The sequence below is a fragment of the Sus scrofa genome, chromosome 2 (assembly GCF_054392235.1).
Source record: "Sus scrofa isolate SSC_HxYL_T2T_F1_AM1 chromosome 2, Sscrofa_HxYL_maternal_Yorkshire_Landrace_v2.0, whole genome shotgun sequence".
Classification (NCBI taxonomy): domain Eukaryota; kingdom Metazoa; phylum Chordata; class Mammalia; order Artiodactyla; family Suidae; genus Sus; species Sus scrofa.
This window is the reverse complement of record NC_139384.1, coordinates 74,155,888-74,173,473: the sequence shown is the minus strand read 5'-3', so window position 1 is coordinate 74,173,473 and position 17,586 is coordinate 74,155,888. Positions and strand designations below refer to the sequence as shown.

Sequence of the window (17,586 nt, the reverse complement as noted above, 5' to 3'; positions counted from 1 at the left end):
AAAGTCGCCAACTTTCTACTTTGAGAACTTAATATAATGGCGTTAATGACCTTCTTAAAACTCCATTCCTGCTCTCCCTTTCAGAGATAGTGGGGAAGCCAGAAGAAAAATAAAAGCCAGAAGTAAAGCAAAGAACAGAGAAAATTCTCACACTGGGTGAATAGTCCCAGATAGCTTTAGTTATAATTCTACCTACCTGGCAGCAACCTTAGATATCTGTTTCTCATGGTGCAGAGACCAGTGAGCTCAGCCGTGGAGGATGTCTTATCTCGGTCTGCGTGTTTTCATCATGACTTGTGTTTTACATGAGCAAACAGGAAGTCATGGGCCTGGATGCTTTCTTCCCCCTCTTCTGCTGGATGTTTTCTTCTCTTTAACTTATAATTTACGAAGTATTACTTTTGTTTTTACTGCAAGCCTCCAAGAGGGTGGTTTTTATGTCTTTTTGATATAGGAAGACCCCCCTACATCAAACATGAAGAAGTATTCCCCTGATCTTTTTGCCCCTTTGAGGACCCTAGTTCAGAGTAAACAGCTTCTCTAATCATTACCTATTAAGAGATTTAAGTTTCTACTTTGAAATCAATGTAGATTAAGAAGAAGTTGCAAAACAATACAAAGAGGTTTTTTTCTTACAAAGGTTATCATTGCATGCAATGAGAGTCCAACGTCTAAACCGAGAAACTGGCATTGGTACAAGGTGTGTGTATAATTCCATGTCATTTTATCACATGTGTCGATTCCTGTAACTATCACTGACATCTAGATACATAAATATTCCATCATCACAAAGGTCTCCCTCAAGTGAGTGTCTCAGGTTCCTAGCCAATAGCGTCACTGTCAATAGGCTTGCTCCAACAGAATTCCAACCAACAAGCATGTGAATGAGCTTGGAAATGAAGCCTTCCCCAGTCAAGCCTTGAGATGAGACCACAGCTGCAGCCAACATATTGACAGAAGCTTTGTGAGAATCTAACAAAATACTATAAATCAACTATACTTCAATCGAAATCAATAATAAATTAATAATTAATAATAATTAGTGTGTTGTTTTAGCCTGCTTGGGGGGGGATTTTTAATGCAGCCGTTAGTAACTAATACACACCATAACAGAATTCTCCTTGATAAGGCTCTAAACTACCTTTTCAACCTTATCTTGCCCTCCCCACCAGACCATGCTCCTCTCACACCTGGGTGTTGAAAAGCTAGGACTTATCGCACACTGTTCCTGTCTCAAGGAGGCTCCAACCCCAGCTAGCAAATGATCCTTTCTATGTATTGCGCAACAGAGAGGATATAACCAATATTTATAATAACTGTAAACAGACTGTAACTTTTTAAAATTGTATTTGTATTTTTTATTTTTCAAAAAAAAAAAAAAAACTGATGAGTAAGCAGTACCCAGGAGCGTGGCTGCAGTGAGGTATCTGACTTCATTTCCTTGAGAAACCCCTATTTTTGGAGCTCATAACTCAACCATAGAAAAATACTTTGACACAGAATACAGACTTATAGTTGCCAAGAGGGAGGGGGAGTACGGGAGAGATAGAGTGGGAGTTTGGGGTTAGCAGATGCAAACTATTATATGTAGAATGAATAAACAACAAGGTCCTACTGTATAGCACAGGGAACTCTATTCAATATCCTGTGATAAGCCATAATGGAAAAGACTATATATATATGTGTACACATATATAAACTGAATCACTTTGCTGTACAGCAGAAATTAATACAACATTGTAAATCAACTATACTTCAAATTTTTTTTAACAAAACTTAAACAAACAATACCATAAAAAAAGGATTTGCTGCTGAGGTGCAGTGGGTTGAGAATACAACTGCATCACCTTGGGTCACTGTGGGGTGTAGGTTCAATCCCCAGTTCAAAGTACCGTATTAAACGATCTGACCTTGCTGCAGCTGCAGGGTAGGTTGCAGCTGCAACTTGGATCCAATCCCTTGCCCAGGAACTTCCATATGCCTTGAGTGCAACCATCAAAAACAAAAAAAACAAAAAACAGTGCAGTTCCCTAGTGGCACAACGGGTTAAGGATCGAGCATTGTCAACAATGTGGCTCAGGTCACCACTGTGGCTCAGGTCTCAGCGGAAATGCAGGTTTGACCCCTGGACTGGGAACTTCCGTAAACTGCAGGTGCAGCCAAAAAACAAACAAAGAAATGTGCTTTGCATTTAACAACAACAAAAAGCCAAGCCTAAAAATTGGCTCTTTGATAAAGGAAAAAAAAACACAAAACAAAAGTTGGCAAAGCTGAAAGCCCACTTTTGTCAGTCCTCCTCAGATTCAGCTGCTGGTGCAAGGGGGTTACCCACTGGGGGTGAGTTCCAGTGGGATACAGTAGGGAGAAAGGAATGAGTAGAGTGACGGTGTGGTAACTCAAACTGTGGGTCCCCCTAACTTTAGATCACCCATGTATTGGGTTGAAGTGTGTATTAGTCAGCTAGGACTGCCATAACAAAATAGCAAAGACTGAGTGGCTTAAACAACAGAAATTAATTTTCTCACAGTTCTAGAGGCTAGATGTCTAAGATTAAGGTGACAGCAGAGTTAGTTTCTGGTGAGAGCTCACTCCTTGACTTGCAAATGGCCACCTTTTTGGCATGTTTTCATGTGGCCTTTCCTCCAGGAATAGGCAGTCCTCATGTCTCTTTCTCTTCTTATAAGTACACCAGTCCTAGTAAATTACAACCCCGCCCTTATGACCTCATTTAATTGCCTCTTTAAAGGCTCTATCTCCAAATACATTCTTACTGGGGGTGAGGGCTTCAACATATGCAGTTAGAGGGGGACACAGCTCAGTCCATAACAGCAGTATCCTTTGAAAAATTCATGTCTACTCCAAATATCAGAATGATACCTTATTTGAATATAGGGAACTGAGAGTTCCCATCGTGGTTCAGTGGAAACAAATCTGACTAGCATACATGAGGATGCAGGTTTGATTCCTGTCCTTACTCAGTGGGTTAAGGATCCAGCATTGCCATGAGCTATAGTGTAGGTCACAGATGTGGCTCAGATCGAGCGTTGCTGTGGCTGTGGCATAGGCCAGCAGCTACAGCATCTATTCAACCTCTAGCCTGAGAACCTCCATACGCCCTGGGTGTGGCCCTAAAAATACAAAAATAAAAAAGGAAAATAGGGAACTGGAGTTCACATTGTGGCTCAGCAGTAACAAACCCAACCAGTATCCATGAGGATGTGGGTTGGATCCCTGGCCTCGCTCGGTGGATTAAGGATTCCACGTGGCTGTGGCTGCAGTGTAGGCCAGCAGCTACAGTTCTGATTCAATCCCTAGCCTGGGAAATTCCATATGCCACAGGTGCAGGTAGAAAGGAAGGAAGGAAGGAAGGAAAGAAAAGAAAATAGGGAACTGGAGTTCTGATTCTGGTGCAGTGGGGTAATGATCCAGCTTGTCTCTGTGATGACACCAGTTCAATCCCGAGCCCAATGCAGTGGATTAAGGATCCAGTGTTACTGCAGCTGTGGCACAGGTCACAGCTGTGGCTTGGATTCCATCCCTGGCCTAGAAGCTTCCATATGCCCATATGCCATGGATGAAGCTGAAAAAGAAAAAGAATAATAAGAGACATTTCATGTGTAATTATTGAAGGATCTCTAGAAGAAATCATCCTAGATTAACCAGGTGGGCCTTAAATCCATTGACTGGTGTCCTTGTAAGAAAAGTAGAGGACACAGTGAGACATGGAAAGGGGAATAACGCCATGTGAAGGGAGAGGCTGAATTTGGAGTGATGTGGGCCACAAGCCAGTGACATCTGGAGCCACCAGAAGCTGGACTAGACAAGGGAGGATTCTCTCCTAGAGCTTTCAGAGAGAGTGTGTCCTGCAACGTTTTGATCCCAGACTTCCAGAAGGGAACTGTGAGAGAATAAATGTCTGTTGTTGAAAGCCACCAAGTCTGTGATAATTTGTTATACCAGCCACAGGGAACTAATACCACCTGAAACTTGGACACAAAGTTTAACTTGGATACAAAGATAAACTTCTTAATATAGATACAGGATCTGAAACCAGCCTGCTTGGGTTTAAACCCAGTTCCATCACCACTTACTATATGTGTGTCCTTAAGCAAGTTACTGAGCTTTCCGTTGCCTCAATTTTCTATCCATAAAATTGGGATAATAGCAGTTCCCACTATGGTTCAGTGGATTAAAAACACAACTATAGCTGCTAGGGTCACTGCAGAGGTGCAGATTTCACCCCCAGCCTGATGCAGTGGGTTAAAGGATCTGGCAATTCAATGCCTGGTCCAGGAACTTCCATATGGTGCAGGTGCAGCCATAAAAAGAAAAAAAAAAGGGGACAATAACAGCACTTGCCACACAGGCTGTTGTATGAATTAAATGAGTAATACTCATAAGCTACTTAGTAGAGTAACTATTACATAGTAGGTGCACAATAAGTGTTAGTAGTATTAATACACTAATACAGTTATTATGGTTTGGGATCAGCTTTTTAATTATGAATGAAACCAAGTATGACTGGATTTATATCCAATAATCTATTCCAATTTTGTCAAGATTGAAATTCAAAATTCCTCAAGTAATTTATTTTCCCTTTTCACATTATGCTCTTTCCTAAAATATGATACCTAGAGTAGGAAATAAATGAGTTCTGGTATCATATATGCGATTTTACATAGTGATTTACATCATGAATTCTTGGGTGTATTCTATGCAAGTATCTACCCTTTCAACACTGTGAAGTCACTAGTTTTGCTCTCTACTTCCTTTACAATCTCCATAACATTTAAGCCAATATTTAATTAATTTATTTATTCATTCTTTTTCAGATTCCTTTCCACTGTGGTTTGTTACAAGATATTGAATATAGGCCCCTGTGCTATACAGTATTATCTTGTTGTTTACCTGTTTTATATATAATAGTTTGTATCTATTAATCCCTAACTCCTAATTTATCCCTCCCCTCATCTTTACCCTTTGGTAACCATTAATTTGTTTTCTATGTCTGTGAGTCTATTTCTGTTTTGTCAGTTCACTTGTATCAATTATTTAGATTTCACATGTAAGCAATATCATATAGTATTTATCTTTCTCTATCTGTCTTACTTCATGTAGTATGATAATCTCTAGGTCCATCCATGTTGCTGCAAATGTAGGCCAATATTTTATATGCAGAAGTTGCCCATCAAACATGGCCACTAGTCAGAAATTGTATTTCCCGTGACAAACTAGTAAGAACTGAGGCCACATAAGTGATCAATATTTCCCCACAATTAGGGAAAATATTAAAGCATGTATTGAGCACCTATATACTTACCACATACCAGGGAGAAAAAAAACAACACACTGAAGTTGACATTTCAAGGAAGTCTTCCTCCATTCCATACTATTGCACTTCAAATTATCCAATGATCCACAAAAGGCAAACAGATTAACCACATCGGATCTCTCTTAACACATTTGGGGAGTGTGGGGTCATAGATCTATGGGATTTGATCTAAATCAATAATCCCATGGGTAGAAAAATGAAAAATGCCATTTAAGCTCCAAGTCTTTCCCCTGACAAAAGTGTCAGCCTCTTATCTCTAAGAAAGTAAAAAAAAATCCTAAAAATCTTATTTTGCAAATAGATTTATTTGTGTAATTTTTTAGGTTCCACATATAAGTGATATTATATATTTGTCTTGACTTACTTCACTTAGTTTGATCATCCAGGTCCACCCATGTTGCTGTAAATAGCATTATTTCATTCTTTTGTATGGCTGTGTAATATTCTACTGTATCAATATATCATATTCTTTATCCAGAACTTATTTACAAAACTGAAACAGACTCACAGACACAGAAAACTAACTTATGGTTACCAAAGGGGAGGGCAGGCAAATTAGGAGCTGGGGTTAAGAGATAGACACTATGATATAAAAATAGGTGAACAGCAAGATCTTACTCTATAACACAGGGAAATATATTCAATAATTTGTTATAACCATAATGGAAAATAATCTGAAAAGAATACATAAATATATTTGTATAACTGGATCACTTTGCTATATACACCAGAAACTGACACAACTTTGTAAATTAACTATACTTCAATTTTAAGTTAAATTAAAATGTAAAGAAACAAGAAAAACAAAAAAACAAATCTTAATTTTACCTTTATTATTTCATTTCTCCAGATAGTATAAAAACAGATAAGGAAAAAAGAAAGAAGAAAAAAAAAGGAAATGACCCTCAAACTGGATAAACAGTTCCCATATCATCTTTGAAGGGTATAAAATTCATTCAATGTGGTACATGATGTTTGCAGACATAAATTCCCAGCTTACTGAATGTTTTTGTTTGTTTTGTTTGTTTGTTTTGAGACAAGAAAAGGCTATTTATTTTTACCTGACTGGAGCAAGGGAGAACTCCACCATCATTTGCCTCTCTTGTCCTCCCCTGCCTGATTCAACAGTTATTGAAGAACCACAGAGCCATGACTATATATTCACCTTCTTTTCAAGCACACATATAATATTTACCTACATCGCACACGTGCTGGGCTAAAAAATGAGCCTCAACTAATTTAAATGTGTGGTAAACTGCAGATCACATTCTTTGGCCCCAAAGCCACATTGGAAATCAACAACAAAAAGATGACTAGGGGAGGTGGAGCAAGATGGTGGAGTCAGAGGTCGTGCACACCTTCTCCAACAAACACATCAAAAAAACACATCTGCATGTAAAACAACTTGCATGGAACATCAACTGAATGCTGGCAGAACTTAAACCTCCAAAAAGGGCAAGAAGCACTTGACATAACTGGGTAGAACAAAAGAAAAAAAGAGAGAGAAAAGGAATCAGAACAGGACTAGCATTCCCAAGAGGAAGCCATGAAGGATGAAAGAAACCCACCTCCTGGGAAGCCACCTGACTGACAAAAGATTGGCTGAGTCAGCAGGGACCTCAAAGTCGCCAAGAAAAACACAGCAACTGGAATGAGAACAGCAAAGCAGAGTGAGAGCTGCACAGACCATCTGAGCCACCAGCCACACACCACAGCCTAAGATGCTCGGGCAGGGGCTGGGCATTGAGATTCAGGCTCTGGAGGTCAGTTCTGGGGAGAGAACTGGGGATGGCATGAGGGGCTAAGGAGCAGTGTGCCACGTGTTAAGGAGGGGAATGTCATGGCAGAGGGAACCCGGGAGAAGGTCCAGACCTGCAGGAGAGGCAAGATGCCATTGTTGGGGAGGAGAGCGGAGGAGGGGCAGACTGCCATAGGGAACTCCCTGTGCAAGTGTTTGCATGCCTGCAGGCTGAGAGGGCAGAGTGCTCTGCAGAGGCTATGGGGCAGCCAGAAGCGTCTTGCTCATTTAGGGGAGATTAAGCACTTCTTGTGCAGGCTGCTGGTGGCCAGGAACCTATTGTGTGGGCTAAGGGCATCAGGGGGATAAGTGTGATGTGATGCCTCTTGCACGATCTACAGGTGGCAGGGACAGACTATGGCAGTCATCTCAGAGGCCAGAGGGATGCATGGATTGCCACTACTGGGGGCCTGTGGGTGGGCTCCACCAGTGATGCCAGTCACCTCAGGGGTTGGCAAAAAATAAAACAAGAGGGCATCGCAACCAAGCACCATACTCAGTTGCTCTCACACTCCTGGGAACATACCCACCATGCAGCTGCCACTGCCAAATGCTCTGGGTGATGCCCAGACAACTTGGTCACTGTCCCTTCCCAAGACCCTACAATTAGGAGCAACTGGTACAGCACCTTATGCATGGGATAAGTGGGACATGGTGCTTCTTGCTTGGTCTGCAGGCAGCAGGGGCAAACTGCTGCAGTTATCCCTGATTCCAGAGGTGGGCATAGCCCATTGCCATTGGAGATATCTGAACAAAAATCACTTGCAGCCCCAATCACCTAAAGGGCACCACAGAGGAGGGATTGTGACCAAACACCACCTGTTGGTGCTCTCGCACCCCCAGGAACACACCTGCCCTGCTGCTGCCACTGCCAAATGTTCTGGGCAGTACCCACACACCTAATCACACTTCCCAGGATCCTGCAACTAGGAGCACCCTTTACAACACCTCATATGTCGGCTAAATGAGACAGGTTGCTTCATGCATGGTCTACAGGTGGTGAGGGCAAACCACCATAGGTATCACTGATTCTAGAGACAGTTATGGCCTGCTCCCAATAGGGGTCCCTGAACAGGCACCACCTGTGGTTCCAATCACCTCAGAGGAGGGCATTGCAATCAAAGACAAACTGTTGTTGCTCTCACTCCCCTGGGAACTCACTCACCCTGCTGTTGCTACCGCCAAATGCTCTGGTCACCTTGAAGATCTGCCTAGAGCTTATTACCACTTCCCAGGGCCCTGCAACTAGGAGTAGCACCACCTTCCTGTAGGTCCTTGCTACGATTGAGAGCCAAACAACCAGGCACTGACTGCTGGCCCTACCTATTGCCTCCTTCTCCCTGAAAACACACTGAGCATTCTGCAAACAACAGCCTGCTCACACTGAAGAAAGAGACAGAAAATATTCAAACTCCCACACCAAAAATAAATAGTAAACCCCCCCAAAATACAAAGGGATATTATTGCATAGAAGTAGCCTTACAAGACTATACAGTTTGGCTTCCCAAACTCACAGAAGAAGAAAAATGCAAGCAAGATGAAGAAGTACAGAAACCATTCCCAGTTAAAGGAACAGGAGAATTCACCTAAAGCAGTCAACAACAAAACAGACCTCTGCAGTCTGACAGACACTGAGTTCAAAAGGGAGGTATTGAAAATACTGAAGGAATTAAGAGAGGATATTAACATAATGCAGACTCCCTCAGAAAGAACTAGAAAATATAAGGAAGAGCCAAGAAAAACAAGAAAATTCATTTGAAGAGATACAAACTGAGCATAAGGCAATAAAGAACAGAATGAATAATGCAGAGGAACGAACTAGTGATATGGAAGATAAAATAATGGAAATCACCCAATCAGGACAGCAGACAAAACTAAATGAAAAAAACATGAAAGCAATATAAGAGACTTTGGGGATAATATAAAGCAGGCCAAACTAGCATAGTAGGAATTCCAGAAGGAAAATAAAAAGATAAGGGGATTGAAAATATATTTGAAGAAATTATGTCCGAAAACTTTCCAAATCTAAAGGATACAGATATCAAGATACAGGAAGCACAGAGGGTTCCAGACAAGCTGAACCCAAAGAGGCCCACACCAAGACATATTATAATGAAAATGACAAATTTAAAGATAAAGAGAGGATTCTAAAAGGCAGTAAGAGAAAAGCAAAGCATTAATTATAAGGAAACCCCCATAAGGCTATCAGCTGATTTCTCTACAGAAAAACTACAGGCCAGAAAGGAGTGGCAAGATATATTTAAAGTGCTGAAAGGAAAAAATGTGCAACCTAGAATACTCTATCCAGCAAGAATATCATTTAAATTAGAAGGGGAAATAAAGAATTTCTCCAACAAACAAAAGCTAAAAGAGTACAGTAATACAAACCCATTCTAAAAGAAGTACTGAAAGGGCTTTTCTAAATTAAAAAAAAAGACAGAGAAAAAAGAGAAAAAGAAGAATTAGGATGGAGGAAACCACGATTGGAAAGCAATCACTTAAATAAGTCAGTGTACAGATATAGACATGAAAATGATAAAAAAAAGACATCAATATTATACAATATGGGCAAGGAAAGTAATAAAATATAGATTTTTAAAATTTTATTGATGTGTCTGAGCCTATATGGCTATCAGACAAAAGTAGAATATAGGAAGGGCTTAACATGCTTATAAAACAGGGCAACCACAAATCAAAACTAAACATTACATTCACAAAAACTGAAAAGTACTCAAGCATAAAATAAATGGAAACCATCCAACCAAAAAAAGAAAAGAAGAAGAGAGAAACATAGAATCAACTGGAAAATAAGGTTTAAAATGGAAATAAATACATATCTATCAATAATCACTTTAAATGTCATTGGACTGAATGCTCCAATCAAAAGACACAGAGTGGCAGAATGGATAAAAAAGCAAAAACCTTTAATCTGCTGCGTACAAGAAACTCACCTTCGGACAAAGGACACATATAGATTGAAAGTGAAGGAACGAGAAAAGACACTTCATGCTAATGGTCAAGACAGTAATGCAGGAATTGCAATACTCATATCAGACAAAATAGACTTTAAAACAAAGGCCATAAAGAAAGACAATCAAGGACACTATTTAATGATTAAAGGATCCATTCAAGAAGAGGATATTACAATTGTCAATATATATGCCCCAAATATAGGAGCACCCAGATACCTACAACAAATACTAACAGACATAAAAGGAGAAACTGATGGGATTACAATCATAGTAGGAGACTTTAACACCCCACTCACAACAATGGACAGATACTCTAGAAAGAAAATAGCAACAGATATCCTAAAGAAAACAATAGGAAAATTAGACTTAATTGACATTTTCAGGACGTTACATCCAAAAAAATCAGAATACACATTCTTCTCAAGTGCACATGGAACATTCTCAAGAATTGATCACATACTGGGGCACAAAGCTAACCTTGACAAATTTAAGAATATAGAAATCCTTTCAAGTCTCTTCTCTGACCACAATGGCATGAAACTAGAAATCAACCACAGGAAAAGAAATGAGAAAAAACTTACTACATGGAGACTAAACAACATGTTCCTAAAAAACCAGTGGGTCAATGAGGAAATCAAGAAGGAAATTAAAAAATACCTTGAGACAAATGATAATGAAGACACAGCCTCTCAAAAATCTATAGGATGCCACCAAAGCAGTGCTCAGAGGGAAGTACATAGCAATACAGGCCTTCCTCAAAAAAGAAGAAAAATATCAAATTGACAACTTAATCCACCCCCTGAATGAATTAAAAAAAGAGGAACAAACAAAATCTAAAGTTAGCATAAAGTCAGCATAACAAAGGAAATCATAAAGATCAAAGAGGAAATCAATAAAATAGAAATTCAAAAAACAATAGAAAAAAATCAATAAAACCAAGAGCTGTTTCTTTGAAAAGGTAAACAAAATTGACAAGCCTCTAGCTAGAGTCACCAAGAAGAGGAGAGAAAAAACCTAAATAAACAAAATCAGAAATGAAAAAGGAGAAGTCACAACAGATACTACAGAAATATAAAAAACCATGAGAGAACACTATGAACAATTGTATGCCAAAAAATTTGACAAACTAGAAGAAATGGACAACTTTCTAGAGTCTTAGAGCCTGCCAAAACTAAATCAAGCAGAAATAGATCAACTGAAAAGACCAATCACTAGAAATGAAATTGAAGATGTCATAAGAACACTCCCTACAAATAAAAGTCCAGGACCAGATGGCTTTACAGGTGAATTCTACCAAACATTCAAAGAGGAGCTTATACCCATCCTCCTTAAACATTTACAAAAAGTTAAAGAAGTAACACTTCCAAAGACATTCTATGATACCACATCACCCTAATTCCAAAACCAGACAAAGATACCATCAAAAAAGAAAACTATCAGCCAATATATTTGATGAATATGATGCAAAAATTCTCAACAAAATTTTAGCCAACTGAATACAAAAATATATAAAAAAACATCATATGCCACGATCAGGAGGGATTCATCCCAGATGCACAAGGATGGTTCAACATACACGAATCAATCAACGTCATACACCACATTAACAAAAGAAAAGTCAAAAACCACATGATCATCTCTATAGATGCAGAGAAAGCATTTGACAAAGTCCAACATCCATTCATGATAAAAACTCTCACCAAATGAGGGAACATTCCTTAACATAATCAAAGCCATTTATGACAAACCCACAGCAAATATAATAATGGGGAAAAACTGAAAGCCTTCTCACTAAAATCTGGAACAAGACAGGGATGCCCACTTTCACCACTGTTATTCAACATAGTTTTGGAAGTCCTAGCCACAGCAATCAGACAAACAAAAGAAATAAAAGGCAACCATATAGGAAGAGAAGAGGTAAAACTGTCACTGTATGCAGATGACATGATACTATATATAGAAAACCCTAAGGACTCAACCCAAAAACTACTTGAACTCATTAGCAAATTCAGCAAAGTAGCAAGATAGAAGATTAACATTCAGAAGTTAGTCACATTTCTGTATACTAACAATGAAACTTTAGAAAAGGAATACAGAAATACAATACCTTTTAAAACTGCACCCCAAAAAATCAAATAACTGGGAATACAACTGACCAATGAGTTAAAGGACTTATATGCTGATAACTATAAAATATTAATCAAATAAATCAAAGAAGATGTAAAGAATGCAAGGTATTCCATGCTCCTGCGTCAGAAAAAATTAATATGGTAAAAATGGATATACTACCCAAAGCAATCTACAGATTCAGTGCAATCCCTATCAAAGTACCCATTACATTTTTCACAGAACTAGAACAAACAATCCCAAAATTTATATGGAACCATAGAAGTCCCAGAATTGCCATAGTAATTCTGAGGAAAAAAACCAAGCAGGAGGCATAACTCTCCCAGACTTCAGGCAATATTACAAAGCCACAGTCATCAAGACACTTTGGTACTAGTAGCAAAACAGACAGACAGACCAATGGAACAGAATAGAGAACCCAGAAATAAACCCAGGCACCTATGGTCGATTAGTGTTTGACAAAGGAGGGAAGAATATAAAATGGGAAAAAGACAAGTCTTTTCAGCAGCTCTCGCTGGGAAACCTGGATAGCTGCATGCAAATCAATGAAACTAGAACACACCCTCACATCATGCACAAAAACAAACTCAAAATGGCTGAAAGACTTAATATAAGACAAGACACCATTAAATTCCTATAAGAGAATGCAGGCAAAACATTCTCTGACATCAACCTTACAAAAGTTTTCTCAGTGCCAGTCTCCCAAAACATGAGAAATAAAAGCAAAAATAAACCAGTGGGACCTAGTTAAACTGACAAGATTTTGCATAGCAAGGGAAACAAAAAAGAAAGCAAACAGACAATTTACAGAATGGGGGAAAATAGTTTCAATGATGCAATTGACAAGGGCTTAATCTCTAAAATACACAAACAATTTACACAACTCAACAGCAAAAAAGCCAACAACCCAATGGAAAAACAGGCAAAAGGTCTGAAGAGACATTTTTCCAAGGAAGATGTACAGATGGCCAACAAACACATGAAAAAATGCTCAACATCACTGATTATAAGAGAAATGCAATCAAAACTACCATGAGATATCACTTGACACCAGTCAGAATGTCCATCATTAAGTCCACAAATAACAAATGTTGGTGGGGGTGTGGAAAAAAGGGAACCCTTCTGCACTGTTGGTGGCAAAGTAGGCTGGTACAACCACTCTGGAGAACAGTATGGAGGTACCTTAGAAAACTATACATAGAACTACCATATGACCCAGCAATCCCACTCTTGAGCATATATCTGTAAAAATCTTTCCTTGAGAAAGACACATGCACCTGCATGTTCATTGCAGCACTATTCACAATAGCCAAGACATGGAATCAACCCAAATGTCCATTGACAGATGATTGGATTATGACAATGTAGTATATATACACAATGGAATGCTACTCAGCCATAAAGAAGGAAAAAAATAATGCCATTTGCAGCAACATGGATGGAATTAGAGACTATTATCCTGAGTGAAGTAAGTCAGAAAGAGAAAGACAAATACAATATGATATTACTTATATCTGGAATCTAATATGAGGCACAAAGGAACATTTCCACAGAAAAGAAAATCACAGAATTGGAGAATAGACTTATGGTTGTCAAGGGGGTGTGGGAGGGAGTGGGCTAGTTGGGGAGCTTGGGGTTAATAGATGCAAACTATTGCTTTTGGAATGGATAAGCAATGAGATCCTGCTGTGTAGCACTGGGAACTATGTCTAGTCACTTATGATGGATGATGATAATGTGCAGAAATAGAATGTGTACATGTATGTATAACTGGTTAACCATGCTATACTGTAGAAAAAAATTGTATTGGGGAAATAACTATTAAAAATAATAATAACAGGAGTTCCCATCATGGCTCAGTGGTTAACAAATCTGACCAGGAACCACGAGGTTGTGGGTTCAATCCCTGGCCTTGCTCAGTGGGTTAAGGATCCGGTGTTGCCATGAGCTGTGGTGTAGGTTGCAAATGCGGCTCGGAGCCCACGTTGCTGTGGCTGTGGTATAGGCCAGAGGCTACAGCTCCGATTAGACCATAGCCTGGGAACCTCCATATGCTGTGGGAGAGGCCCTAGAAAAGGCAAGAAGACAATAATAATAATAATAATAACAACAATAACAAAAAATAAAAAAAAATTTTAAAGAAAGATGACTAGAATAAAACCCTCGTGATTGGAGTTGAAGAAGCATGGTATACATACATCATGGATGGACAGGTCAAAGATAGTGTCTTTGTCTACTATTGTTTCCATCACAAAGTGTACAGGTCAGGGGCTTAAACAACAAAAATTTACCCTTTCCCACATCCTTCCATTGGTTAATTAGTTTTATCCATATACGTTTAACTTATTTTCTTTTACTTGCATAATTTTATGTGTCAACTGGGCAAAGGAATGCCTCGAAAACTGATAAAATATTATTTCTTTGTCTGTCCTTGAGCGTGTTTCTGGAAGAGATTAGCATTGATTCAGCAGAGTGAGCAGAAATCCTCCCTCACAAATGTGCTGGCACCATCTCCCAGTTCAATGAATTTGTACATGTGTGTAAATCCATGTAACCTAGCAATCAAGACAGAAAAGTCCCCGAGAAAGCTCCCTCTACAGCTTCCCAGCTGATAATTTCCCATAGTAGGCACTATTCTGACTTCTCTCACGATTGGTTATTTTTTCCTGTTCGTAAACATTCTCAAATAGTTGGAAAGAGACAATATACCTGGTTACAATTCTACTTTCCTGGGATAAATGGTAAATAGCTGCTCCTCATGTTGAAGAGGCAGTAAAGTTCAGCTGTGGAAGTTTTTGCTTTTGATTTTAGGTAAAATATATTTCCTATTCAGATAAACCACATGAGAATTTGAATGTGTGGGCTCCCGAGATAAACTGACAGGAAATATTTAGCATGGATGCTTTCTTCCTAGGGTTTTATTATAAGACCCACCCTTCTGCTTTTTATGCCTGGCATTGCCAGTAACAGTAGAGCGAGCCTACATGATGGTGGTACAATTTTCCTAATAAGAAGGGAACAAAGGTGTGATTATGCCACACACACACACAAAAGGCAGTTTCCTGAAGTGCTCACTAAAGGATTCCCACAACTCTTTAAAATGAGCATTAATTTACTTTTGAACATTTAATTTACTTTCTTCAATGAAGAAACGTGTGACTAGTGACTGGCAGGGCAAGGAATCATATTCTGAGATTTTTGCTGACAAATCCTTTCTACTAAATTACTCTTTCTACTAAATTGCTCTCTTGTTTAATTAGCATAACTACAGTTGATGCAAAGAAAAATAATAACTTGATTAGAGTTAATAATAACGTGAGTAGAGAATCTAGCTCAGTACCTTGGCAACACATGGAAGATGTCATCAAATACGAGCTTTATGGCATTATTTGTAAGATTAAACCAGAGGGATGGATAGGCAATAGGCACTGTGTGCTGAAGGATACAGGATATAGCAGCTCAGAGATGGGCTTTCTTCTAAATAAGTAACTGGCACCACAAGAACATGATACTTCAGAGAAAGGTTAGGGAATTTGAACATTAACCTCAGAGCAGTAGACATCCATGAAATAATCTTAGGGGAAGGACGTTTTGCCTTCTAGAACCTGTGGGAAATGTGCGTGTCTGGGAGGGGTAAATTGGAGGTCAGCGCAAGCCCCAGACTGCTCTGGTCTGGCAAACAAGATTCTAGTCTGTATCTACCTCTGCACTCCAGAAACTCCCTGATCAAGTCTATCCCTACACAGAAATGAAACAAGCAGCATCCAAATGCCAAAGAATGGCTTCTCCCTTAAGCTGCCAACTTTGGGGTGGTCATGAGAGCATTACCCATATCCCCCATTCACTGATTATTGTTGTCAAACAGCAGATGCAGGAGAAACACAGCCTGGACTTGTCCAATTATGAGAAGAGGTGAAATTGCTGGAGTCTCCAAACCGGAAACCATATACCGCTGGAGACCCCAAGCCAGAAATCCCAATGTCTGAACCCAGAACCGAAGTCCACAGATGCTGCAATTCTTGCATTGGAATTTGTTAATGACAGAATTTAGGAGTCCAGAGAATAGATCTTGGGTAGACATGGATTGGGATTCTTGGGGTCTGACCATGCTTGATGGCCATCCTTTAGTCCCAGCATCTGATGTTTTGGGAGCAGTAGGAGTCAAAGTGCAAAGAGACCAAAAAATGTAAATTTGAAGTGGTCAGGTGACTAACAGACTCTGAGCTACATGGAGAAAAAGCCTTGGGAAGACTGACCCTACAACCCCCCTTCTTCTAGTGAAGGACAGTAGGAAATACAGAACTCCAAATCCAAGGCTGGACCCCAAGGTTGGCACTGCATAGAACTGATATAAAATTCCTATGATGAACACATTTTCTGCTTGCAGTCCTCTCACCTTATCTCCCCTCTGCCATCCGCTTCAGAAAACCAGACCAAGATCTCATGCTTTATCTAATGAAGATGGCTTTTAGATGGCTTAATTTAGTCTGATGACATGAATCAACCAATGGATCTTTCTGATCAGCAAAATTTTGCACTTTCATTTTTAAAAAATGGCAAAAAGGGACCTCAAACATTGCCTAAAATCCTGTTTACTCTACACTTCCAGTATGTTCACCTACTCTCTAGTTCATATTCCAGAAGCACCACCTTTTGACAGGGGATCTTCAAAGTTTTGACAGGGGATTGGTCTTTTAAGGTAGTCTGTGATCTTCTTATACATAATCTTTTTGTCCTGTCCAGAATCTAGAAGTATAGCCTCAAGCTAACCCAGATGCTTAGGAACTGTCTTCTTAAATTCTACATTAATTCCAGGTATTGTGCTCTCTTCAGAGTAGGAACAACTGAGGAGAAGCATTTGCTCCAGTATGAATTCATATAGACTTAATAAGCATGTTGAAAACTCATTTTCTGTTCAGCACAGTGCTAGGTTTAAAGGAAGTCACACTGAACAGGCTTCACGTGGTCTCCGATCTCAGAGAACTTATAGGAATATAGGAAAGAGGAAGATAAAGTGCAATAAACAATTCCCAAAAGTGGTGTGATTTAAGAAAAAAGAACCCCATTTCTGGCTTCCATCTTCAGTGGAAGCCATTATAGGTACTAGAAAAGTATGAATAATTGACAAAAACATAATTATCTTGAACACATCAGAGAACTTGGGTCACAGGCAACCAACTTGCCAGAAATCTAGGGCAAGAGAGATGGACAAGATCACTGGCTCATCCAGAGCACAGGATGAAGACAAGAGAGTAAGATTTCTATTAAAGTTTTTAACCACTTGCTAAAGACCAAATGTGGGCCAGTAAAATAGGGAATCTTGGAGGCTTGGACACAAGGGGAGTTCTCACCTAGTT

At 39.4% G+C, this 17,586-nt stretch overlaps 1 protein-coding gene across 6 annotated transcripts in view; it reads right to left on the bottom strand.

Moving 5' to 3' along the window:
• The window catches only part of LOC100518417 (adhesion G protein-coupled receptor E2), a 66,701-nt gene extending 66,383 nt beyond the window's left edge, over positions 1 to 318 (bottom strand). For all 6 annotated transcript variants that reach the window (XR_014837508.1, XM_021083675.2, XM_021083673.2 and 3 more), the window contains exon 1: positions 197 to 318. Coding sequence is in view for 5 of the 6 variants with exons in the window: in XM_021083675.2 (XP_020939334.2) it covers positions 197 to 227 (31 nt within the window). In the remaining variant the exon portion in view is untranslated. The remainder of the gene's footprint in view (positions 1 to 196) is intronic.
• Between the last annotated feature and the right edge of the window lie 17,268 nt (positions 319 to 17,586).